Below are 27177 nucleotides of genomic sequence, written 5' to 3'. Positions count from 1 at the left end.
ATTACATGGAAACAATCTGGATGCAAACGGTCTTTCAGGGCATTATTCTCACCTCTCCCGCTGGGACCCCATAAACGCTCCTGTGAACTTAATGATATGATAACGATGGTTATTATATTAGCCATCATTTGCTCACACATCCCCTCACTACTTCAGGCTGCAACCAACCATAGACTGTCGCGATCTTGATATTGATTTGGTGACAATGATGTGCCTGGACGGCGTGATGGTCTTGTTGTTAAGTATACTGTTAAATTATATTAACGGTTTGTCATCCATATGTGATGTTATCATCTCTTGCTGACTTAACGCTACTTTCCAGCTCGTGGCTGAGTCAAGGCAAACTGAGCCAACAGGAAATGGATTGTTTTGCCAATTTTTATCTGTTTTCCACAGTTTAGTAAACCAAAAAAAATGTTTTACTCTCCTTTCTGTCCACCAGAGCCCCCTAACCAGCCAGTTTTAAGGCAGCCCCTTGATGATTCTTCCTTTGACCCCGACTCCTCGAATCCATTCAACGAGCCTGATGAACCCGAGATGCAAACTACTCCAGGGAACCCCTTCGAGGAGCCTGACCAGGACATTGACCTCCATCCAGACCCAGAACCCCCAAAGCCCAGGCAGAGGAAAGGAGTGCGACCTGTCGACATGAGCAAGTACCTGTATGCTGACACTGCTCCCAATGAAGACGAGGAGCTCGATAAGTAAGACTTGATGCCTTCTGTTCCATTTCTTAATTCTCTAGTATTTTCAATATTTTTCCAGACGACCTTAGATTTTCAGATCATAATAGCATTACAGATGCGGTTTACAGAGATCCAGAGTACACGGGTTATTTACCGTTGGCAGGTCAAGTTGTATAAGGCCCGCCTCCTTATATAGGGGTACTTTTAGCCCCCTCCTGTCAGAGCAGAGTGACGAGGCAACTCTTTCAGTGGGAACAAGGGCCCTGTTGTTTTACTGCATTCTTTACCCTTGTCTTCCTGCTTTCCCTCCTCTGTCGTTGTGTCCCTCCTGCCCTCCTCACCTCACACTTTCCCTCCCCTCCATCCTCCTTCACTTCCTCTCCAGACTGCTCATTCAAAGTTTGCTTTCATATTTTCTTCCTTTTCCATCCTGCCCCCCCCCCTTTCCTCCTTCATTCCCTTCTTATTCCTTTGGTTGTTTTTGCATCACTTAAATATGTCAGAACTGTTAGGTCTGGTGATAAAGTCCCAGTTCCACTGAACATTAGATGACATAGTCCACCTACGCTTACCTAAAAAGGAGGTTGAGTTTAGGGTTAGGGTTGAGTGGAGCTGTCATAGCCATGTGTTTTAGTCTCCCTGGCTGTCTAAAGACAGACGGGTTATTGACTGGCATGTTTCTTTTGCTGCCTTTTACTCCAGGAGTGGTTCTCTGCAGAATAGAGAGTTCAAGAGGGCAGTGCAGTGTTTTGACTTGAGTCCTTTCACGTGTCTGTTAGCTTGTGCTGGTTTGTTGGAGCTGCTCTATGGGCCTGCCTGTTCCTCCTTTCTTCACATCCCTTCTCCTTTGTCCCTCTCTGTGCCTCTCTGTGGTTATTCAGACACCAAGCAGCTCTAACCTTCTCCTTCAGAAAGATACCTGGTTGCTTTTCTTTCTCACTCTCGCCCCCGCCGTCTCCATCGTCTCTCGTGTTTGTTTAGGATTGCTTGTAGCGTGTTGAGTGAATCTCTCAAGGTCATGCCACTGCTTTCAGTGCCACAAGCATGCCTGTATATTGTGTGTGTGTGTGTGTGTGTGTGTGTGTGTGTGTGTGTGTGTGTGTGTGTGTGTGTGTGTGTGTGTGTGTGTGTGTGTGTGTGTGTGTGCGCGCATATGCGCTTGAGTACTTTTGCCTGTCTGTCATTGCTCCAACTTGGGCAGTAAGATATGAGGTCAGGCGGACCTGACCTCTGTGCACCTGCATCTTCTATTACCTTACCACTTGTGTGTGTTGTTCTTTGTTTTGCACCAAACTCTCTCCATCCAGTAATTTCCTCATGTTTAAGTCAACAATGGGCAGTTGAAGCCGCAGGCGGCTTTATACAGCACTGAGGTCTAAATGTTCTGTTTCTCTAATTGTGGCATGTGTACCGATTCATCTTCTCACATGTTGCTTTGCATAAATTAGGAATATATTATTAAAAATCGTCATTAGAAATTTTTGAACCTATAAACAACCTGTTAATCAGTGCTAACCATATCTGCTAACACCGTAGCTTCTATTTAATCTGTGTAAGATTTATGTGCTTTCTAACGTGAGATGCTTTATTCCTTGTCTTCCCCTTGTTTTCAGATCCAACCCGTTCTATGAGCCAAGGTCAGCGAGCCCTACGCGGCCCCCAGATGGTAGCCCCTCCCTGGATTTGGGCAGTGGCCAGAAGAGGAGGGCTCCTCTGCCTCCAAGTTTCAACCCCAGCCTTGGCCCCAGTCTGTCAGCTTCCAAACCCAGCTCTCTTCCAGACAGGGACAGACTGGAGCCTGTTGCTCCCAGCCCGGTCGCAGCAGTGATGGGGAGAGAGCTGGCCTCCTCTTCCCCCAAGGTAACCAAGCCCCACTCCAATGGGTCCAACTTGATCCCTGAAACACACGTTTGAAAATAATAACATATCTAACTAGCTGTATATTCATAGGATAAAATCCTATGAATCTGCAAATATAATTATGTGTTGTGTGTCTGGAAAAGCCTCTTCCTGTATGTGTGCACCTCAGTGTGTGTGTCCTCAACCTCTGCTGGAGATGGTGCAGGTCGGGAATCCCTGGCACCGATATTTTGAGGTGAAAGCGTCGGGAACCCGTGCTCTAGGCGTTTTCATCCGCTCCAACTCATTCCTCTACTCAAAAATATTTTGCATGTGTGTGCAAATGTTTGAACTGGTGTGTCCACATTCAGTGGTTTTTACATTAAGTTTTTTTCCGCCTGCACAATCCCATCTCCTGCCCCATTCTTTATGCTCATGACACTCCGGAGCTCCTCATTTGAATATAGGTATTTGTTTATTGGGGTGTTTTCGTATGTTTATTTATTTATTTAAATTAGGTACATCACGGCTGGGTCTAATTAAATGGCTGATGGTCACACACACTCAAGGCAGGAGCCAGACCATTGGTGGGGAATGATTGGCTGGGGGTTATGGGGATGGGGTGTGTTTGAAAGGAAAAAAAATGTGTGTATGTGCATGAGGGGGCTCAATGAACCTATGTGGAGCTTAAACAGGGGGCTTAACTACAGCAGAGCGATCACAAGGGGGTGTTGACCCCCTGCACGCACATGCACACACACTCACACACACACACACAAATACACACCGTACAGTACTTATTCACAGACACACACAGGTCCCTCCTTCCCATCCTAGCTGACTGTTTTAGTGTAGCTGGGCGGTGATGCTGGCCGGCCATGTAATTATGGCACAGTGCCTTTATCACCCAGCTGCAGTTGCCTGTGACCGTGGTTGAGGGGCCCTAAACGACTTTAATTACCCAAAGCCAGTGGCCTGTGATGGGCCACACTTCACCAAGAGATGCCCCTGTCTCTGCAGCTCAGGATGGCGGGGAGGGAGGGAAGCATAAGAGGGGGGGGGGGGGTTTGCGTTGGATAGGTGGAAGATAGCGAAGGATGGAGGGTGAAGAGAAGGAAGATGGCAAGGGAATCGCAGAAAGAAAGATAGGATGTTCACAGTAAACAAGTATAGGCCTACAGGGTTTGTTGACACGGACACGTACAGCTCGTGTGACGAGGTTTCTCTTTTCTTATTCATGGCACATGTGCGCCTCAGCCATGTGTAGGCTGTGAGATGACCTTTGAATGTATGAAGTCAGAGAGGATTAAGAAGACACATTCCCACTATGAGGAACCAACACATTATTTCACTACGAACGTGTGTAGAGTATAGATATGTGCGTCCATACATGCGCATGTGTGTGTGTGTGTGTGTGTCTGTTGTTATAGTTTCTAGCGTGCCGTGGGCTCTGTTCAGTGGGTACAGAGTGGGGCAGCTAGCATCTTCACCCAAAAGGCAGCTCACCTCTGCCTCTCTCATATAAGATGTTTCCATTTAGATTTATTCACAGCGACTGTTCATGTGGACGGTTGGTGTGTAGTACCAAGATAAACACACTAGCAGACATCTAGGTCTAATCTCAGAGTGTGAATCAAAATTGATATATTGAAGGCGCCATATTCAGTTATTCATTTACAACTGGCCCTGAAGGGTATGAAATGTCTCATACGTGTTTTGTAAGACAAAATCTTGTTTTTGCTAACCTGAAGAGATTAGCATGCTTTCCCTCCTGTTTTCCAATAACACCTCTATTCAGTGCAAAGGTAACATTAGTGCAAGTAGCAGCTGTTCGAGCACTAGCAAACTGTCAAGTGTGTCTGTGCTTGAAATACATTAATATGATCATAGACTGATATTTAAAAGGCAGGAATATCATAAAAATAGCACCAACAGTAAAGATCCCCAGATTTCCTTTTAATAGTAACAGCACTGTAAAAGCAGGATGTGGGGGAGGGAATGTGGATATAGATAAAGTTAAGATATGAGCCAATAAAATAATTTTAAAAAATGAATGATGTCATATTGTGCCTAACATTTTGTTTTAACTTTGGTATTATCCTCTATATCATTTTAAGTCATCCACTTAAATGTCGGCCAGTGAACAATCAGGACGTATGCAGGACTTGCTATATAAACAGGTTTTACACATAGACATTTACATGAAGCTCCTACAAGAGCCCCCAGCTCTGTATTTTTGCCTGTATAACCTGGAATTTAAAGAAACAGAATAAATAACTGTCTTTATGAAAGTAAGCAGCAAGTCTCTTGACTCACAAGTGACAACTTCTTTGACACTTGCCACTACCTTGCATTGATTACATCCATTGATTACAAAGCTGTGATGCATTGTAATTGTCAGTGTTTGTGTGTCCGTCCATCCGTCCGTTAATCCACCAAATATCTTCACAACCGTTGCAGATAGAAAGATGAAACGAAAAGCACATTACTCGGGCGGCGAAGTGGATGAAAATGAGATGATGACCTTGACCTTGAGAAATCTAGGTCAAGGTCAGTTTTCAACCTTTGTACACTCAGGAACCAGATAAGATGGAAAGACGAAGGCGAAGGCCAGCGTGAGTAAGACCATAGATCAAAGCTAGTGATTTGATCTATGAAAGTAGGTCAGAGCACTAGCTTTAAACTTTGACCTACGCAAGGAGGTCAGGGTAAAATTTTGAATTCAGGGGTGTCGCGGGATGTTGCAGTCTCTGACTGTATAGGTTCTTGTTGTTTTCTGCAGGTGGTCCTGGAACACATTAACCGCGAGTAATGAGGGATTACTGTAGTATGTTACGTTAAGTGTTCTTGAACAAAGCACTTCATTCTTCAATTGTCTCAACTCCATATAGATCCTCAAAGATGTCAAATTGAAGTGTAGCATGTGTGAAAGAAAAGTAGGATGGAAATATCTGTAGGATTAATGTAAATGAACAGAGCCAGTTGCTGTTGAGCTTTGTCTGGTCTGTTTCAGTCAATCTCTTTCCGATGGGGCTGATTTCACCCCTCCATGTGACTCAGTGAATCCCCTGCTCCTCCTTTTGTTTCATCTCCATCTCTGTTCCACAGTCAGGCCGCTCTACAGATCAAGTTTCCGCTCCATAAATTATTTGGCTATTTTCATGTTTAAAAAAAAAAAAGTTAGAATCCCAAACGTCTCAGAGCAAAACTTCCAACAGAAAGTTCAACAATGTCTTAAAAAAAGATAGTTGCTAGGACTGGTAAATAGATTTTTTTATTCTCGGACTGGTGATTGCTTCATAAAAGGGAGGCTACAACAGAAAAGGCTACACACAAATTCCAAAGAACAGTTGATATGTAATCTAACATGGTGTCTTTCCCTGTATTTACTTCTCCTCCTCACACACTCCCTGTTTTTAGAGATGAGAAAAAGAACCAACACTAGAGGTATGTGGGGGTTTTTTTTACTCCCCTTCACTTGAAGGGCTTGTGTGATTACTTATGTTAATCAAAGGGTTCAAATTAAATAGAGTTCTGTAGGTTGTGAGAGCTCCTGCGCCGGGGGGAGGCAGAGGCCACAGCTCTCCTCACTCTCCCAGACTTTGTTTTCACAGCCTCCCTCCCGCAGTCCTTTAGTTCAGACTACCTCCAAATTGAAATTAGAATAAATTAACATTATTTAATTGAGTTCGCAGAAGGCTGCGATATTTCTTAATTAGCTTTCCCCGAAGTTCGCGGCGTGATAGAACCACATCCACAGAGTGGCGTGTTCCTGAAGTTGACGTGACGACTGAAGGATATTATTGGTGGAGGGTGGGGGGACGCCCAAGAGACGAGGACAGCCATCTCTGCTCCTCTGATCTTTGCCTGTTCCAAAGTCTTTTGTCATTTTATCATTTAATCTGGTCCAAACTTATTCCATCGTTTCTCATAACTTTGTATAACAGATATAACCAAGACTGAGATTGAGGGCAGGGCAGATCTTGTGGTTTGCTATTTTATTTTTAATTTAAATAAAAATATAAAAATAATTGTAATTTTTGCAATTTGTAAATGACATTCTATAAATGAGTACAACTCCAAACCAGAACGAATCCCATACTCTCCTGTATTTGCAAGCATTTTTGTCAAGACAAAAATGGCCTCTACTAAAGTGAGCATCAAGTTCTTTCTGAGTTCTTTCTGGTGATGTTTTCTTATGGAACAGATTGTTTTCTTACTCATTACTCCTTGTTTCACACAGAAGGAGAAGGAGAAGAAGAAGGAATGTACTTTATTATTTCGCTTGGAAGTAATATATAAGTGAATTAAAGTAAAGAATCAGAAGACAAAGCAGACCGGGGAAGCAATGTTATCAGGGAAACAGTCATAGCAGTCTATTTCTAAGACATTGAGGGTTCAGTGGCTCCCCTTGGCCACACTGGCCTTTCTATAAGCCTTGTAATATTAGGAGAATAATCCTGGAGAGGAGTAAAGCTAATTCGGTACCTCTCAATGTCTGCCTTTTCCCAGGTGTGGACCCTTCCTCGACTCTTATTTTCAGTCTCTGAGTGGTCTGTCATTAGATCTTGTGGGAGAGGGGAGACCCAATTTCTTCTATCATGCAGTTTAGGGCTACTCATGGCTTCCTGTTGATGGTTCATGCTGGAGGGGATCGCTGTATTCAAGTTAGGTATGAAGGAACACCTGACCGCAACCCAGCTGTTTCAGTCCCATCTGAAAAGTTTAAACTGTGTATTTATGCACCGTTCTGCATTCAGTTTTATACACTGTTAGCGAGCAGGTGTGTCACGTGTTTGTGCAAGATGCGTTATGATCCAGTTACAGTAAAATGCGGATATCATTTTTCTTCCTCTGGTGGGTGCATGTCGAGTTCCTGAGTTAAACGCTGAAAAGAACTCGCTCCCCTCCGTCTGGTGTAAAAAGGGTCTTCCGCAAAGCCCCACTTGTAATCTGCCTTTGGTAAGTCCTCTTTAGTTTTATCTGCCAAGGATTACCTCACAAACTACAGCGAGAGGGAACAAGGAAGATGCAGAGCAGCAGAGAGAGAGAGAGAGAAATGAAAAACAAGTCAAACAGAAAATGATGAAGATGGAAGAAAATGAAAACAAATCGCTGTGTAATCTCTGGAAGAGACGTGCTTCAGAGTTGAAGGGAAGTTTCCCCTCGCCATGTAGAGAGGGAATTGACTAATCCCTCCATGATTGATGTCTGCTATGAGAGGCTCTATAGCAGACAAATAGGGCTTATGAGGATGACCAGAAAGTCCTTTGTGTGTGCATGCCTGTTTGAGTGTGTACGAGAATGAACCAAACCATTTGTCTCGTGTGTGTGTGTCCTTCTATCCAGTGATCATAGAGGCCAAGGGTTTGAATGACATAGGGGGTAACTTTATCTTAATCTGGTCCGAGTCTGCCCCAGTGCTCCAGGTGTGTGTGGGCCTAAACCCAGAAGGATCCAAGGTTCTTGGGGTGAGGTTTAAGGAGGCTTTGGATGAGGAGATAGAAGTCCGTGCACTTGAAAACTCCTTCAACCCCCTAGAAGGTCTAAGACCCCCCACGTAATCATGAAAACGGTGCTCACTTAGTCATGCCATACCTTACCCCTGTCGTCTTGAAGTGGCCCCACTGCAGTTTAATTGAATTAAACCAAAACGCTCTGCATGATTTAATAAAAGACCCAAGAAGTACTTCATGAATTAGTCAGAGTGATTTGGAAAGGAGAACTAGTGTAGAAATGATGAGGGTTTTATGTTTGTGTGAAGCCCTACAGCAGCCTCTTCTTTGGGCTGTTGCAGCAGACAGGTGTGTGCTCTTATTTTCTGTTTGAAATCCTGAGTGGCATCTCCACGACTTAAGACACTGATCACTGACTGGGATCATTCCCATAGCTTTTACTTCAACAAGGTTTTATCATGACATTTGGAATGATTGAAATCCTTTCAAAAGAAACAATCCCAATATCTTGGTGATGCTCTAATGTTCTTTTGCACTTATTTTTTTAAATCAAAATGTGTTTTTCTTGCTAGATGAAAAATCTCAAAATCTAATGACTCATTTCCTGTAATACTTAGCTGAGTGTAGGTTGGAATTTTAACATGCTAAACACCACAGGTCAAACACAGGAGAGTTCTCTTCAAACAATTGAGGTAGTAAATCCAAATCATTATTTTTTTTTTCATGACAAAACCAAGTCTGATTCCAAGGCAGTGTCACATTTAATGAGGTGAAGCCTCTTCATTTATTTTAGCTTTATCTCAGTTTACTTTGAGCAGAAACTGTCCACATGAATAATACAACTAGGGACAGGTGTCCATCGGAAACCGATGCTGATAGGAGCACACTACCTCAGACACCAGAAGTTTTTGCAGGGGGGTCGTAGCTACCAAAGATGTTTGGATTTAAGGCTGGAATGACTTTGAAATTGCAGAAGTCACTAAAATGAGGATTTTGTTGTAGGGAAAAAATCTGTTGCAGGTAGCTTCATCGACTCTTGTTTATTAAGGCAAACGACTGCTTAAATAGAAATTTTACTTCAGTAAACATCTTCAGTTATTCAAACCTCTGTTTCCTTTTTCTTTAATTTCTTTGTGGTTAGATCCTCCGACTCCTGCTACTTCCTGCTCTCCTCATCCTCCTCCCTCCACTCCACCATCGTTCCCTTCCTCCTCCAGTATATGTGTATTGATGCATGTGTATTCTGAACAGGAGTCAAGGGGGTGACTTTGTAATTATGTTCATTTTAATTGGCTGTGCTATCACCCCTCTCATCACTTTATAGCCCACAGTGTGCCGGACAATGGCAGCCTGTTGTGAGGGGATTGCGCAACTGCTGTGTCAAGACCCCAACGTCAGACACACACACACGCACACACACACACGCACACACACACACGCACACACACATGCAGCCTCTTTACCTGTGCAACGTAATTCCTAAAGAGGCCTCCTTAATGAGTTTCCCTGCCCAGGCTAGATTAATTGATAAATGGCACCTCTATCTGCAAGACTGATCTCTGAATCCATTGCACCACTAATTTGTTTGTTGAACATGGCTGTTAAAGGAGATTAATATGTTAGAGATTTATAAGAGCCCCCCCCCCCTTCCAAATTCACTTCATCCTCCAAATCGAATTTGTTTATCAGAGGAAGATGAGGTGGATAAATATTTCAGATCTTTGGATCCTTTTTCTGGATTCTGTAGTCTTTTTTTCGAAGTAGAAACCAATGGAAACATACAGCTTATTCATTATGTCATATTTGTGTTTTGTATTTGTCTTACAACACATTATGTCCCTGTGTTACACGTTAAGCAGGCTAGGAGGTGGGTAGGGACAGCGCAACCTGGCACAGCCACTCGTTCTTCTGCCGCTTCTGTTATTTCTTGTGGTTTGTTTTGTGTTTACTCAGTCAATAGTTTTCATGTCGGTTTCAAAGCGTTGCTGGTCCTCTCCTTGTTTTTCTTGCTGCTTTGTGTGGTTATGCCTTTGGAACTGAATAGGTCTTGGAAGCAAAACAGTCCTGGAAAACGAAACCGCTTTTTCCTGATTTTGCATTTTACATCTCAGCCGCCAAGCGCCTCAAGGCCCTCTGTCTTGGCCTGCAGGTTCACTGCTAGATGTGAAGCATATCTGCATCTGAGCAAATCACCACAAACCCCTCCTCCCCATCATGATGAATGTATTTACATATTTTCCTACTGTTTTCATTTCACAGAAAGCGGTGGCCTACAGATAGAAGAAACAGTCTAATATTGTCTTTCTGTGTGGGATTGAAGCTTCTGTCTGTGACATGTGTCGGGGGGGGTGGGTTTGTCATTCCCCTTTTACCTGTTCACACACATAAATGAACGTCTGAATTAACAGGTGCCCGTATGCGTCGTCACACGTAAGCGCTTGCACACCTTCTCTCTGTGGCTCTGTGCAAGAAACCCCTCCTTCATGTGATTACAACAGTAATACGATATTTCCTTTGTATGTTAATGTGTATTATTTTTCACGCTACGTTTGCTCTCCTCTCCCGCCGCCGCCCTTTGTCTCCCACCCATTCTTTATTGTTCCATCTACTCCACATCTCCATTTACATAATTGAACTTTTGATTGGACTTTGCGCCCTCCCTCGCACTCTCATGCAGTCGGTGAATGAAATCTGAAGCATAATTTCACGGGAGGAAGACGGATCACTCCTTATTTCTTTTTTTTCTCCGCCTCTGTCTTTTTTAGAACAAAATGCTTGTTTAGATTGAACATGCAATTAAATAATTGAGCGTGTTGATAGTTGGAGCTCAGCTGATCACAAAAGCAATTCAGTAACAAGATGAACGGGCCTCTTGAGTGTGCTAACCTTTATCCTCTTAAGTGTGAACAGGTATTAATGTTTTTCAAGTGTGTGTGAATGGAGCTGATTGTCACTGTTTATTTTCCTATTCCAAACTGTCTATCATCGGTGCGCGCATTTGTGTGTGTGCGTGCGTGCGTGTGGGTGGGTGTGTGTGGATTTCCATATATGTGCTTGTCTTGCATACTTTGCATGCGTTTGCATGTGTTTCTGCAGAATGTGTGCGTGCAGTACCGTATGCGCACTTTACACTGACAACAATGAAGTGTGTATTTATGCGCATGTGCATTGTGTGTAAATGTGTGTATGAACAAGTGTATGTAGACTTTTTTTGTGTGTGTGCCGTAGGCCCCTTGAGCGGATTACAAGTTTTAAAGAGTATGAGATTCAACACCTCCTCAAATCTGACACTCCCTGACACTGCTTTGAAGCCATGAAAGTGAGATTGGAAAGACATGGAAGCTCTTTTTTTTTTCCACAGAGTCTTGGGTTTATGTCATTGGGTTGAGGCCAGTTAAGTTTCCATTGAAGCGTCTTGCCCCAAAGGGAAGAGGCAAAGCTGCCACTTAAAGCGTTTCCCCACTGTTTTTTTTTAGGACTTGGAAAGAACTATTTTGACGGCCTTCTTACTCGGGAGTCATTCGATTATGGGTTGCGTGTTCGATATTTTTGTCCAGCTTAATTTAGGCCAACGTAGGGTCGAAAATGATGATTAGCGTTCTACCTCAGCCTTGCCTTTTACAATGTTGGTAAAGTCAGGTTTACTCTCGGTATGCATGGTGAAGTTTCTCCAAAAAGAGATATTTTAAATTGCCTCTGCGCTCATGTAGCACAACACATTTTTGGACATTACCATAATGTAAAAGAACTAATTTTCTGCTACACAATTGTTCTCTTGCTTAAGACCTAAAAATCAACTTGTGACAGTTTTTCTATTTTTCCATATCATGGTTCATCCGCTTTGCCCATCATCTTGAATCACTTCCTGCCCTCCTGTGATACAATTCCTGACACCAGAAATCCTCCTGACACCAGCACAAATAGAAACCTGGATGCTCCTTTTCCCAGGTTTCCTCCTATCTTGTCATTCGGGCATTGTTGCGAGCTTAACCTGCTTCTTTTTCTCTCACTGCCTTTTGCCATCTTCCTTTTTTTTCCCCTGCTCTCCATCAGATGTGTGTTGTTGACACTAAGGCATGAGGAATAATGAAATGAGTCGTGAGTACCTTGTATTTTTTTGCTCGGGCTGTTAGGGCGATGTGTAATAGCAGCAAAGGAATAGGAAGAGCGGAGGTTATGTGCCACTGATAGAAACGAAGGTTGCCTTTTCATTTTTTAATATGGAAGGTTTGGGGGCCAAGGCAATGCTCGCCGCTAATCCTACCCTCAAGCCGAGCTAGCTACACGGCTGCGTCAGTGTTACACACACACACACACACACACACACACACACACACACACACACACACACACGTTCAGTGACATTCACACAGACAGATAAAAGACAAACACACACATATACACAATATGTATATATGCACACCTTCCTTTAGGCATGACAGAAAACTGTTTGATAAGTCAGGGTCCATTTCTGCTCCTCATGAAAATTTCACTCCTCCTGTGTTTGTGTCTTTAGGAAATTTAGCCAATTTCATGGAAGCAGATGTGGTATTTGTTCAATATTTGATGTCTGGAATGCGTGTGTGGATGCAAACCTTTATCTGAAAAAGTCCGTAATAATGGTTGGGGTAGCTGATTTACTCAATCGGGGTAGCCGATTGAGTAAATCAGCTACCCCAATCAATTTGGAACATTTTTTGTTTGTTATGTCAGTCATCTTTCTTACGTTAAGCGGTTGGGTGTGTGTGTCTGTGTCTGTGTGGGTGTGTGCTATTTAGTGCACAAAATACAGAGTGTGGTCTGTGTGTAATTCCTTTAATAGCACCTGGTCTCTAATCCAAGGGAATTAGAGCGCTCAAATTAGACAGATACTTTCAACCGACACTTGAAATAGCAGAAAGATGAGGCCTGGAGGAGAACCACTGCACCCTGAAACCCGCACACACACCTTTACTGACACACACAGCCAGTCTCAGAGGACAACTGAAAGAACAGGTTTAGTTTATGTTAAGGAGAAGTCTGCTGTGTTGTGCAGGGACGTTTTAGGGAATGATTTATTCATTCTTTGAAGTACATCTGAATGAGTGACATGTTAAGTGTATTAAAATAGTTTTCCAGGTTCATGAACGCGACTCCTTATCCACGTCCAGTAAGACAGACAGTGTTGTCATCTTTATTGACTTTTTGACCTGTTTTTCTCTTGCACTGCTGTTATTTTTTTCCTTCTCTTTTCTGTCTGAGTGGCATGGAGGCATTGTCGAGGCCGTCTAAAACGTGTCTGGAGAAGCTGTGAGGAAAGGTTAAGGCCCTCTTTTAAAGCCGGAAATGTCAAGAGTCCGCCCCTCAGGCTCCCGCTACAGTCTCCTTATAATGAGACTGCCATAGGGGCCCGCAAGACCCACACACAGACACACACTTGTACAAAGGTTAGGAGTTAGGACTCACTATTAGAGAGGTGGCCTCCAGTCTCTTTCATCTAATTTGGCTGTTGCTGTATCTTAGCAGGCTCCAGGTGATTGGTCATAGGTTAGACTATAACATAAAATTGTTTTAGTGTCTCATCCGTATTAATTAAATCATTAATTATTTAAAATCTCTATTTGGTGTTAAATTTCATTTTTTGTTGGGTATTCAGCAGTGTGGACATTCCCTTCTGCATCATCTGCCGTGGCTCCATTTCCACATCCTTCACTCTCAAACGAAATAATTTTCGTTTATTCCCTACACCGCTGGATAAAAATCTTTAAGTCATCACAGTGTCTGCATGAACCTTCAATGTGGTCATGCCAGCAAACCATCACCTCGTGCTTTTCTTTTCCGTGAAGCCCCCCCATCAGTGCCTTCCTCTTCCTGCGGTAGCAGAATGCCACCAACAGAGGGGGTTTGTTGGCCACCATACAGCTCAGGCAGTCACATTGTAAGGAGAGTTTGTGTTTTTTACTCAGGCCTCCACCATGTAGAACAATATGTTGGATTGTGTGTGTGTGTGTGCGTGCGTGCGTGCGTGCGTGCGTGCGTGCGTGCGTGCGTGTGTGTGTGTTTTTAAAAACTGGGTTAACTTGTTATAGTCGATGTCAGGCAAGTTGTCCTCAATTACCTATCATTGGCTTGGTTACGTAAAGTTTTGATTTGCATTACCACGTCATGCATCGGGATTTCCATGCTGCTGTTATACAATACTCTACAACAAGCTACACATACAGGCAGAACATGGCAGTCTTGCTGCGAGGCCTGATACCTGGAGTCCCATAGTGTCTTCAGTCGTCTTAGATACACAGAAAATCGTCAGTGTGGCTCAACAAAGCCGGTTGAAGACATTTTACACTCTATATGTTTTTGCTTAAAAAGCATTTTATAAGTGAAATTAATTTGATGCACTCCATTAACACATTTATTTTAATTCAGGGATTTTTTCTTCTTACTTTCTGCTAATGTTTGGTTACAATAGTGATGCAGACTTGGACTTTGAACATTTCACAGTCTTTTTGATTTCCATCCTCTAATGAATTTCATCAAAAGCTCAGTGACATTTTTGCCGTTTCTCTCCCAAATGATCTGAGAGCATTAGCCCCTATCTGTCGCTCCATTGCCAGATTAGTGAACGGCCAGCTGAATAATCAGAATGGCCTCGCTTCTGCTGGCCGTCAGAAGAAGACTAGCGTCTCTGGGCCACCAAGGATTTGTGGGATTTTGAGTCTGGGAGAGGAAAGGCTCCTAATGTGAAAGCTTCCCACCCAGATAAGACTTCAAAGGCGGAGCTAATTAATAAGATGTTTACATTATCCACGGTCATACGCTGTTTGAGCATGACCCGTCATTATGATGGCTGTCTAAATGGGTGCAGATGCTTGTGTGGGCTCATTATATGGTGGTAATGCAAATATTATTATAAGATATACGAATAAAAACAAAAGGTCATTGATGGATAAATGAGAAGTAGAAAGGTGGACAATCATTAAAATAGAAATATCACAACAAAGGCGCATATAAATTACGACCTAATATCAACATATGTTAAATCAGTACACTTCATGTTGTGACGATTGGATATTTCCCAATATTACAGTATTTTCCACACTGCAAGGTGCAAAAACCAACAGTGTGCCTTGTATGTGAAAAATATTTAAAATAGGCCATTCATTGAAGGTGCACCTTATAGTCGAGTGTGCCTCAAAGTGCAGAAATGACTGTACTTTTAAAATCTGTTTCTCTTCCTCTCTCCCTCCTCTCTGCCTGCAGCCCAGCCCCATCCCGAGTCCGGTCCTGGGAGGAAAACCCAACGCCAGCCAGTCGCTGCTGGCTTGGTGCCGCGAGGTCACCAAGAACTACCGTGGGGTAAAGATCACCAACTTCACCACCTCCTGGAGGAACGGGCTGGCCTTCTGCGCCCTGCTGCACCACTTCAGGCCCGACGTAATGTACGAAACGCACAGAATCAGACAAGAACAATCTGCTTGGCTTTGCTGAAGAGATCATTAAAAACAACTTCATCCAGTAGTAAAAACTTCCTCCCATTGCCAAGCAACAGACTTGTGGGCTCAGATAAGACAAAGACTCTCTTCATTTGTCTCTTTAACTTGATATTGTGTTTGCGCATTTAACCTGTCATCATTCATTACCCCATCAATCATCTCTGTCAGTGTGTTTGATTAAGACCCGGCCGTCTCCTCACACAACCTGTCAGCTTGGTATTTGAATTGAAAGTATGCCACCAACAGTTGACTCACTACCTTAAATGTTTCGTACATAACACTTAAAATTACAACCATGCTCTGTGTAGACATCATTGTGTGCAAGTATGTATGTGTGTTTGTGCTTATGGTGTGTTATTTTTACATATTTTCCACTCTATTAGTTCTGTTGATTGCGCTGCTATGAAATTGCATGTTTCAGTTCTAATGCCATTACATGTGATGCATATTTAAATGCCACTCTCTTTCTTCTATCGCTCTCTATGTTCCATTCTCTCCCCCCCTCCCATTTTTTTTACTCCCTCCCACACCTCCCCACTGTTCTTTCCAGAGACTACAAGATGCTCAATCCTCAGGATATTAAAGAAAACAACAAAAAGGTACGAGGCAGCCAGCGTCAAGTCCTTCACACCACCTAGCTCCCTCCTGTCCACATCTCCATTTGGCCTTACTTAGAAATCTGTCATTAATCCCTGGATATACTTTGTGTGTTTGATTGGTGGGGGGGGGTGCACTCTCACAATCAGGTACAAGTAATATGATGTTAAAATGGTGTTTTCTATAAAAGAACCCCCACCCGCTGCGATGCATTTAAGCACCAGCTCATGCACCTGGCTGAGGTGAGGCAGAGTCTTTACTGCCTGTTGGAACTGACTGAACTGCATGTAGACGCAAATCTTTGTTCAACAAGATCACGTTTGTCTGGTGTTGCTCACATTTTTTATTGGTGTAAGAGCATGAACGAGCGTGTGAGGGCTGATACGTATGTGTTTAAAGGTCTTATCTGCAAAGGTAGTCCACATTTACTGAACCCCCTGGTTTCATTCACATCTTCTCTTTAAAAATTAGGATGCACACATTTACTCTCTTAAAGCTCAACTGAATAATCTGTTCATTTGCTGTTTTTTTTCCTTGCTGTGCTATGTCACCATTATCTGCGTATTCACAGTAGGAGGTGTACCTCTCGCACACACACCCCGCTTTCCCCTCTTTTATTTTTTATGTACACACTTCCAATGAACTCTGATATATTTTTCTTTCACTCTGCTACTACACAATCACACACACACACACACACACACACACACACACACACACACACATATATATATATATATATATATATCCACACAGATGCCATGTCCCCTCTTTGGCCCCCGAGGGCTACACAGAACGATATGCTTCGGGTTCCTGCAGCTTGATTTCCTCTTCTCACACACACTCTGGCTCGGCGATAACCTCTGGTGGCCCTGTTAGGCATGAATGCTACCCTGTTGACAATAGCCACAGTGGAGGGTGAGGGAGAGACCCAATTCCATATCTGTTAACTGCCCCTCACCCCCCTCCAGGTGCTCAAGTAGCCCTGAAGAAATTGGTTAGATATAAGTAACATGGGAATATGCTGTACGAGGTGATACCTGGTGAATGGCTGTAGTACTGCACCCAGTGCTGTGACCGGCAACTCGAAGGATCTACGCCATCTGCTGGTATATGTTGCCCCATTGGGGCCCTTCTTGTGCACAGAGGAGACACGACTGCATAGCAGCTAACTGCTGAAGTCTTCATTTGGTCATCAAGAATCTGAGAACACGTGTAGAGAAGTGACTGTGGACGTGCCAAACAAGGTACAAGCTCATAAATGTGCTAATAAATGTGTCAGCAGGAAGCTGTTGGTATGTTTCCAGCAGTTACACACACACACACAAACACACACACACACACTAGCCGGATATGAATTACACTGGGTGTCGCTGACGACTGTGACCGTGACATCCAACGTTTCCAGACGAAGGGAAAGATGAGTAAAGCATTGTGTGGTCTCATGTAGCGCCCTGGAGGTGTCGAATAAGAGAAGGGGGGGGGCGTGAGACGGAGAAAGCCAGGAAAAGGACACTGTAGACGGAAGAATGAAAGAAAGGACAGTAAAGACAGCAGAAATCAAAATATATCAACAGCAGAATGAAAGTTCCCAGTCACATTACCATGTAAAGTTATCTTGCTTAGAGTTATTAGAATGTATAGGATTTATATAGAAGAGACTGCAGAAATGGAAATATATAGAAACAACACTTATCTCTGCTTTTCATGGCCGGTTGATGGACAAGCCCTCTTTTCCTTTCACTGTCTATCTCTGAGGAATGATTGCAGTGCGCTTCGTCTGTGCTGAATTATGACAGATAAGGGCAATCAATAATGGGGGGGTGGGCAGGAAAAAAAAAGAGAGGTGAATATTCTGAACAGCCTTTGAAATGAGCCATTATCAATGAATGTGTTCACGTGTGCACGTTTGTGGAGGGATGTCCACATGTTCGTTTGTCCATTATAGGAGTTAGCATGTTTAGATTGTGTGTGTGTGTGTGTGTGTGTGTGTGCGCGTGCGTGCGTGCGTGTGTGTGTGTGTGTGTGTGTGTGTGTGTGTGTGTGCGCGTGTGTGTGCGTGTGTGTGTGTAATGAGGCCAAGGAGAAGTCATTTGTCTTGCCATCTGATAGTGTAACACCAAGCACCAGGTTAAAGCTCCCTGAGCACAACCATGAGGGGTTGGGCTGAGGGGAGGGGGAGGTTTGATGATTGACAGCGATAGATAGCTGTCAGTCACACACAGGGAGTAGAGGTTGGAGGGGGGCAGGAGCAGGAGGGGCACCCTGGGGCAGGCAGCAGTGACATTTAGTCCAGACCAAAACCTTTGTCAGCTGAATGATGAAGTGTGTATTCTCCAAAATAAGTTATATGCGTTTTAGAGAAGTTGTTGCTGTAATATATGTGGTGTGAAAAAAGAAAGTCACCTCTATTTAAAAAGATTTTTACTGTACATATTAGAGATGTTTGTAAGTGAATTGCAGTAAGTTGGGAGTCATTTATTTATTAGAAAAACAATGATTATAATATGACTACATTAAGACCGTGAACAATAATTAATTCTTGAAATTCCAGCTGCTTAAAGGATGCTCCTCTTTCAAGAAATCTTCAGATGGTTTTAAATTAAAAGCGTTCATTCTGTTCTAGATCAACCCCAATGCGAATGATTTTCATTTTAGTGAGCAAACAGGTGAGCGCCACAGAGGGGTTTAAAAGGAAGGGATAGTACAAAAACATTGCTTATTTTGAAGTACGCTCACAAGAAAGGATGCGGCGGCCATCCTTTACTTGCTGCAGACAGACGGGAACCGTGGGCTGTCAAAAACAGAAAACAATTCACCTCCACACAACGGCTCCTGCTTCAGCAGTCATCAGAGTCTCAGTATGAGTGTGAGACGATCCCCGCTTGTCAAGCTAGGACAGAAGATATTGAAAGAATAAAATCATGACACCAAGGTCAAAAAGACTGTAGCACATGTCAAGACCAACATCGACACTGAAACAAAACCCAGACAGAGAGCCTCCCTCCCGTCTTCCTCCACATGCAGCTCTCACGTTTTTCCACTCTCGCTCTTTTCGCTTTCATTCTGCCCCCATTGAGCGGCAAAGTTGTCGCTCTCTTTCACAACCTACCCTGGGCAAGAGGAGAACAATGCAAGCACACTTTGCTCCCCTGAATACTTGTTAGAAACCCAATCAGGCCCTCTTATTCCCCGTATTCTTTTTTCTCTTTTCTCTTTTATATACCCTTTCTGCCAGTGTAAGGGGGAGAACTTCAGTAGTCTTGCTGTAAAGGCAAACACCACTCTGTTCTCCCCTTTTTTTTCCTGCTCTGGTGATTCTTCATGCTTCATCTCTGTCAGCACAAACACAAGCTTTCTAGCAATAGAATTAGGCAAAAGAGGTGAGACTGACTGTTCAGTAAAGGCACCATAATAGATGGGAAATTGAGAAAAATTGGGAAATTGTTTCCTCGTTTGCTCGCTTTGCTCAGGGTAAACGTTTAAAAGGTAGTTTTGTATTTGGCACAGGCCCAAAAACAAATAATCGGGCACTTCAGAACAAACTCTGGGGTAAATAAAGGTTTATAAAAAAACAAAAAACAAACAGATGGTACTGGGTTTGGAAATCAGAGAGGGAGACGGAAAAAGACGAAGAGATTGATAGACTGGGGAGATCTACGCAGGCAGTGAAACAAACGAGCGCCGCAACAGGTTGGAATTAGATCAACACTATCAAGCAGGCCAGATACAAGCCGTGATACCTCAGAGAGATGGATGGGAAGGGTGTGTGTGTGTGTGTGTGTGTGTGTGGGAACGGAGGTAGTATGTGTGTGCTGTTAATCTATTTATTTACCTGTCATTGGCTGTGATAATGGTTTTCATCCCTTCCCTCTCTCTCTCTTTCTCTCTGTCTCAGTATATCTGGTGATGGGGGATTGGGTTTCATGTGTCGCTTGATAATCAAACTTGTATTTTCTCATCAGACTCTAATCAGACCAATTACACGCGTGACGGAGAGCGTGGGCAGGTTGATGTAGGGGGGAGATAAGGACATACACTCGCACACCCACACTTTGGGATTAAGCGTTCTGTCTTGGGGTATCTGCGCCTCTTATCGGGGACAACCATCCCTGACATGACCTGTCAGCGGTCACGCCGAAGATGTCTCTCACGCACAAACACATGTGAACACTCACACACACACGGATCACGCACCAATATGTCTGAAAAATAAACCAGACTTAATCAAGCATCGTCTTTCTACCTTCCCTTTCAGCACTTTTCCTTTATTAAACATTTCTTGGATTGCTTTTTCAAACAGCGATATTAAAGCATTCTCAACTAATTCAGCATCACAACTAAGTTCAGAAGAGGAATTTCTAGAATAGGAGCCGTGTTTAGATGTTACTGTTAGCGCATAAGATTTAACCCCTTAACCACATGTCTCTTATGTCGGGATCAGCAGAAATGGTGCCATATCTTAACCCCGTCTTTTTCTTTCTTTTAATTAAATGGGTGTCTTTTTGTTGTTGGCAGGCGTACGACGGCTTTGCCAGCCTGGGTATCTCTCGTCTTCTGGAACCTTCGGACATGGTGCTGCTGGCCATCCCTGACAAACTGACAGTCATGACCTACCTGTACCAGATTCGGGCCCACTTCTCCGGAGAGGAGCTCAACGTGGTACAGATAGAGGCAAATAGCAGTCGTAGTACCTACAAGGTAGGCGACTTTGAGACTGACACCAACGCCTCCATCGATCAGGATAAGTTTTATGCCGAGCTCAATGACGTACAGCACCGCCCAGCAAACTCTCAGCCCGTCGATTCTGCTGGAGGGGAATCTAATGGCACTAAAGCCACTGAGGAAGAGGTGGTGGAGCAAGGTTGGAAGACTGAAGTAGATGCAACTAGCCTGCCAGCAGCAGGACCTTCACAGTCCCATCCTGTCCCATCACCACGCACAACATTTACCGCCTCAGGAACAGACTCCACCCACTCAACCCCGTCAGGCTCTGTGGACAGAGGGAACCTACTCAAGTCCAACACTTTAGACCTCAGCGAACTGCCCCAGAGAGTAGAGAGAGAAACGGAGAAGGAGAAACAGCAGAGAGATGAGGCGGTGGAGGAAAGAAGGGAGGAAAGTACAGAACCAGCGTCCCCCACCAGGAGAGCACCGTCCTCCTCCTCCTCTTCATCGCCACCTCACCAGAAACTGGGCTGCTCCTACAACAGGGACGCTGACCTCATCAAGAAGAAGAGGGCCAGCTTGCGTCACTCAGAGTCCGAGCCTGCTTCAGACGTGAACCCCCCGCCCGTCAACCACACGGACCCGCCCCCAAAGCAGGTAGAAAAACAGCTGAAAAACCACAGAAGCAAAATCTATTGGTATTCACCGCTTTCCCTTCTGGTACTTGCTAAACATGAAACGCTGACCTCACTGATACCACAGCAGAGACGATCCAAAATTTCTCCTTTCTGCATTTGACGCTGTCACCTGTCTGGAGGCTGAGCCCCGGACGCATCGGGCCGGGCCCTTAACTTGTGGCGAGTATAGAAGGCAGCCAGGACAACCCCCTGCTTTGACATTTCATTATATTTTTCATTATATTTCTCATCCCTTCAGTTGATGGCAGTTGGCGCCGTGACTGCTCAGGCGTGGCAACGCTTTGCGCAGAGGACACCTCATCTCGTCTCACACCCACACACACTCACACGCACCTATATAAGCGTGCACACACACACACAAACACACACTGAATATATCGCTGCATTGGTTAACCTGAGATTACCGCTTCCTGTTTACAAGTCAGAAGGTCACAGGGCAGGTGGGGCTGCATCAAGGGGGGTTATGACAGCTATGACGCCCCCATTTTGATCTGTTGTTAGCAGTATGCATCCTAGCATGCACCCCGGCCAGATTTCACTTGGTGGGAGGATAAATATGTTTGAGCACCATAAACCCCTTGGTTGTAATGCGCCTCTATCTGTCTAAGCCAAAGGTAAAAGCTCTGTTTGCTCTGTTTTCACACCCTTATAATACAGCCGGGATTACCTCACAGATAAAATTCTAAGCTAGGTGTGTTTAGCTTTCTTGTCAAAGCCGTCATGCTCTCCTCACCACTGGACCCAAAGAGGGTCGTGAGCTCAGATTTAGACTGGCCCCATAAATACAAAAATGCAGGCCCTGTGTATCATGGGAAGCATATCCTGTGTTAACATTTGCGATTGCTTGTCTTTGGCGTTTTAGCTGTTGTTAATGTATTTTCTTTTTAAAGGAATCGCCACTTGCCCCTCTATCAAGTCCTCCTGCTGAGAAGGTGAGTCTCTTTCTGTCTATTTGTGCTTTTGTTCCCACGTGACATGTAAAAAATGAGGCTGTGTAAAGCTCCAAGCATTCAGTTTCATATATCCAAAATGTGTGCATTGGTTATCGGCTACTGAAAAATAACACTTAATGTTTCTGAGGTAGTTCTATTAAAATAGCAGCTCACGTTTTGTGTGTCCTTGCACACAGAGGGTGTTGTCTCGTCAGGAAGAACTGAAAGAGAGGGCCAGACTCCTCTTGGAGCAGGCCCGCAGAGATGCAGCGATGAAGGCCGGCAACAAGAACGTTCCCAACTCGGCCGTCAGCGGAACAAACAAAGCCACAAGCGTCTGCGATGTAAGTACATTTTTGTTTGTGTGTGTGCAGTTTTCTGAATATAGAGGCAGGCCCATGTGTGTCCCTGCATCTTTATGCTGAAACAGCTTATGGAGTTCCAGCCGTTTATGAACTTTTGTGTCACTTCCACGTTCTGTTCAACGTTCACTACACCTGCAGCCAGCTGGAGAAGCCTGTCCAAACTGTCTCATCCTCTGGTGGTCCATTTTATTGAGCCGTCCATGTAAAAAGGCTTTGAAGAGAGTGAAGTTATTTCCTTATTAACTTCTCTTCAGACTCTCATTGGGTGCAAAATGTCAAAACTTGAACACTCAGGTTGGAAAACCTACCTGTCTATTTGCTTTCCTCTCCTCAGCAGCCTTCCACAGCCATCTTGACAATTTCTATGAAGTTCCAATCCCAATGTGTTGCTGCCTCAATTTTCCCTCTAATACCGGGTAAAGTGATGTAGGCTACACTAACGCCTGTCAGCAAAATTGCATTTGTGGTGCGATCGCTGCTTCTTCTTTTTTTTTTTTAGACAAACTGGACTAGTGAAGACATGAATAAAATTGTCGGGTCTGAACTGAGCATGCTCCACTGAGCATAATATACTTGGAGGGGAGGGTGGGCTCACTGATAGACCATGAGCTACGTTGGAAAAGCACTGTGGTCAAATCCTCAGTAATGTTTCAGAGAAAGAAAAACGGGGTGGTGAGAAGAAAAAAAAAATAGTCTTGTGAGAATTGTGGCGACAACGGATTTTGGGGTAAAATGAAATAAATACCTTTTGGTAATGAAATATCTAAAAGGCAGCAGCTGCATGCCCCTGAATTTGCTGCCTGAATCCTTAAAGAGATATTTGCCCTTGAATTAGATGGTTTTTAGTGTGTGTGCGTGTGTGCGTGCGTGTGTGTGTGTGTGTATGTGTGTGTGTGTGTGTGTGTGTGTGAGAGAGCGCTCATGTATATAAGTGTGTTGTCAGAGTTTATCTAGGTGAAGGCATGCAAATGTGTGTGTTAATGTCTGCATGCAGGCTTCAGGAATAACAATTTCAGCATAATCTGAGGAAATAAATGAGGAACTTTCAAGGACTGGTGGTGTTGAAAGTCTTTGGGGGGGGGGAAATTAAAAGAGTTTTTCAAAGCTGTTGCAGCGCTGATATATTTCCTCAACGACGTCCCTTGTTGTGCAGCAAGATGGCTGACTTCACTTAGATTAGCTCCTTAAAGTCGCCATACCCCCCCACCCACCCTCCCTGTCCTCCTGATTTCTTCACTCATTTCCAAGGACAATTGGTTAATAACCCCTCACATATTCACACAAGCACACACATCGCTCCCATGCATAAGAGGAAGGGAGTGTGGGTTTCGGGGGGGGGGGGGCAGGAGGAAGATATTGAATTGTTTACACTTTTTTTAATAGAAAACATTGATCAAAGGAATACGACTGGCCTTGAGGCCAATGTGCTGATAATTGTTAGTGATTAGATTACTTGATGTCTTGTTTTGATTAGCGTGTGTGTGTGTGTGTGTGTGTGTGTGTGTGTGTGTGTGTGTGTGTGTGTGTGTGTGTGTGTGCGTGTGTGTGTGAGTCCACGTTATCAGCTGGAGAGGCCCCAAAGCTTTTCTCATTTAACTCTCCATCCATCTAAGTAGGTGCTTTGTGGTTTAGCATGCATAAGGTATAATTTAATTCAATTAAAGCAGGCGGCGTTCTTCCGCGGAAGTGGCTTCTGTCGGAGCAACAGAATGATTTAGAAGGGGGGGGGTATGTTAGCCGTCTTAGCTGAGGGTGCAGCTTTCATAGCACAGACACCAGGCTACAGGAGGAAAATGGTGTTTTCTCTGAATTTTTAGAATGTGTTGATTTAAGCAGTAGTAAAATATTCTGGTGCGGAAAGGTTCAGTCTATCACTCAAAAAGATATTGAAAGGATAATCGATAATCACAGATTTCGCCTTAATCCTGCAGACCTGAGCTTTTCTTCCTCAATAACGCCGTCTTAATGCCTGTAACGTAGATTCGTTCATCCACAGTACATTGTTTCCTACGTAGGAAATAACGTTCGTCGCAGTTGGCTTGCAACTTTTTAGAAAACAAATGTCAAATAAAGTCGTATCAGATGTATCGAAAAGTGTTAGCATTATATATTAATTTTATTTTCCTTTCGGAAGCATCAATGTAAAACTAAGTCCATGTAGAACAATATGTTGGATTGTGTGTGTGTGTGCGTGCGTGCGTGCGTGCGTGCGTGCGTGCGTGCGTGTGTGTGTCTGGAGCCCTGTTCTCTTGACCTCTGCTCTCCCTCCTGCCATTCCTAATTGTAGCCCACAGTGACTGCTTCTTTCATCTGAGGTTACAGGTTCAGCTCTCTCTCTCCCTCCCCGTCTCCTCAGTCACTTTCTCTCACACACTCTGTCCCCCTTTTGTGTTCATCTCTTTTTTCTTTTCCACTCACCATCACCCCCCCCCTCCCCATCCCCTGTATTTACATCTCATCCTCCTGTTCTCTCCAGTTTGTCTTGTCCTTCTGTAGTCTTTGATAAACAAGCAGTACTGTTAATGGATTTGAGCCCTCCTCCTCCTCCTACTCCTCCTCATCCTCACAGGTGGCCTTCACAACCTATCAGTAGTCTCAGTGCACATGTCTCGTAATGTAATGTCACCAACTCCTTCTCTCACAGTAGCCAAATTAATTAATAAACTTTCCTAAACTTTCTTTCCTCTTTTTCTTTCTTACTGCCAACATTCCGTTTCTTTTTTGTCGTCCTTTTACTCTTCTTGCCTTTTTCCAGCGCTCTTGTTTCATGGGAGTTTAAAGTGTAGTGACAGTGTGATTGTGTGTGTCTGTGTGTGCTTGTGTGTTTATTCGCTTCAGGTCTCCTCACCCATTAGCAGATGGGAACAGTAATTTCACACCGGCCTGGCCAGGCTAATTATCAGGATTCACGCTGGGTTTGGAAGGAGCGTATGTATGTCTGTTGGTATGCATGCCGTTGTACCGCCATATGCTCCTGCATGTGTGTTTAAAGCAAAAATATGTAGAAGTGTATAGCACCTGCTGCAGTGTGTGTGTGTGTGTGTGTGTGTATGTCTCTGTATGTGTGAGCGGGCACGCACGCACATGCCTTGGTGTTTTCCAGGTAAGAGAGTTTCCCTGCTCAGTGACTCGTTGTGATTCCTCTAATTGGGTCCCGTTTGATTTTTGCCGACCAGCACCCCACCGTCTCCTCCTCCTCCTCCCCTTCTCCTCCTTTTGCTCCCTCTCCTCCTCTCAGGGGGTGGAGGGAACTCCTGGGTCTCTGCTGTTGTGACCTGTGGGTGTTGTCATCTAATCCCATCTGCTGTCTGCCCTCTGATCCTGACTTGACTGCGTCGGTGTCCTCATTTTCTCCTCCGTGCTCCTTCTTCTTTTTTCCTTCTCTTTCACTTCTGTCACTGGTGGCCAAAACAAAGCCCTCTGGCTGAACCTTGACATTCCTAAAGGTTCTGCAAAATGAAAAACACGGTGCATCCGATTCGGTCTTAGCGCTCTGAAAGTGTATCCGAGTAAATACAAAATAAATAAATTCTATCGGCTCTGACGCCAAACTCAAGACAAGTTGAGATGTGAACTTTGTGATTTTTGCCCAGAACTTTTTCAACTCCAGACAACAATTCCTGTGTTTGCAGAATATTTATATAGAGGAGACCAGTGTATTTCCAGCAAATGTATAAAAAGTGACTCTTTGTGAAAATGCAAATATTGCCTTGAGCACTCTGCTCTCCTTTTTTGTCCATAGTTCGTCCTCTTCTTCCTCCCCCTCCTCCTCTTCTCCCTCCTGTCCTTTTCAGTAGCCTTCCAGCGCTAATAGTTTTTCTCCATGTCTCATTTTAATGTGGCTGCCGTCCCTTTCTTCTCACAGGTCTCCATCTTCCTCCCCTCCTCGCCCACTTTGCCTTTTCTTTTTGAAGAATCTGCTCCTAATGAAACAAAGAAGTTTGGTGGGCACTTTCTTATGACTGAGTGTGTGTGTGTGTGTGTGTGTGTGTGTGTGTGTGTGTGTGTGTGTGTGTGTGTGTGTGTGTGTGTGTGTGTGTGTGTGTGTGTGTGTGTGTGTGTGTGTGTGTGTGTGTGTGTGTGTGTTCGGGTTGGAGTGTGAAGGTATGTGGCCTGACGAAATTGACTGGACTGGAGATCAAACACGGTCTCTAAATTGTGCGTGCGTGTGTGTGCGTGTGTGTGTGTGTGTGTGTGTGTGCATGCGCGTGTGTGTGTGTGTGTGTGTGTGTGTGTGTGTGTGTGTGTGTGTGTGCATGCGCGTGTGTGTGTGTGTGTGTGTGTGTGTTAATGAGCCAGAGAAAGACAGCTCTCAATTCTCTCAATTGCATCACAAGAGCCAATCAACCCATCAAGAGAAGAAGGCACACTTATTTCTTTCTTTCTTTCTTTCTTTCTTTCTTTCTTTCTTTCTTTCTTTCTTTCTGCATTTTGTATGTGTAATTATTTTGTCATTTGTTTTTT

At 44.1% G+C, this 27177-nt stretch overlaps 1 protein-coding gene across 7 annotated transcripts in view; it reads left to right on the top strand.

The window, feature by feature from the left end:
- The window catches only part of ehbp1 (EH domain binding protein 1), a 103371-nt gene that overhangs the window by 30719 nt on the left and 45475 nt on the right, over nucleotides 1-27177 (top strand). For all 7 annotated transcript variants that reach the window (XM_068326705.1, XM_068326704.1, XM_068326703.1 and 4 more), the window contains 7 exons: nucleotides 443-704; nucleotides 2300-2546; nucleotides 15221-15399; nucleotides 16004-16052; nucleotides 20569-21375; nucleotides 22307-22348; nucleotides 22546-22692. In XM_068326705.1, coding sequence (XP_068182806.1) covers nucleotides 443-704; nucleotides 2300-2546; nucleotides 15221-15399; nucleotides 16004-16052; nucleotides 20569-21375; nucleotides 22307-22348; nucleotides 22546-22692 — 1733 coding nt within the window. The remainder of the gene's footprint in view (nucleotides 1-442; nucleotides 705-2299; nucleotides 2547-15220; nucleotides 15400-16003; nucleotides 16053-20568; nucleotides 21376-22306; nucleotides 22349-22545; nucleotides 22693-27177) is intronic.

Source organism: Antennarius striatus, chromosome 11 (assembly GCF_040054535.1).
Source record: "Antennarius striatus isolate MH-2024 chromosome 11, ASM4005453v1, whole genome shotgun sequence".
NCBI lineage: Eukaryota > Metazoa > Chordata > Actinopteri > Lophiiformes > Antennariidae > Antennarius > Antennarius striatus.
The sequence above is the reverse complement of the archived record's forward strand: the minus strand, read 5'-3'. Positions and strand labels throughout refer to the sequence as shown.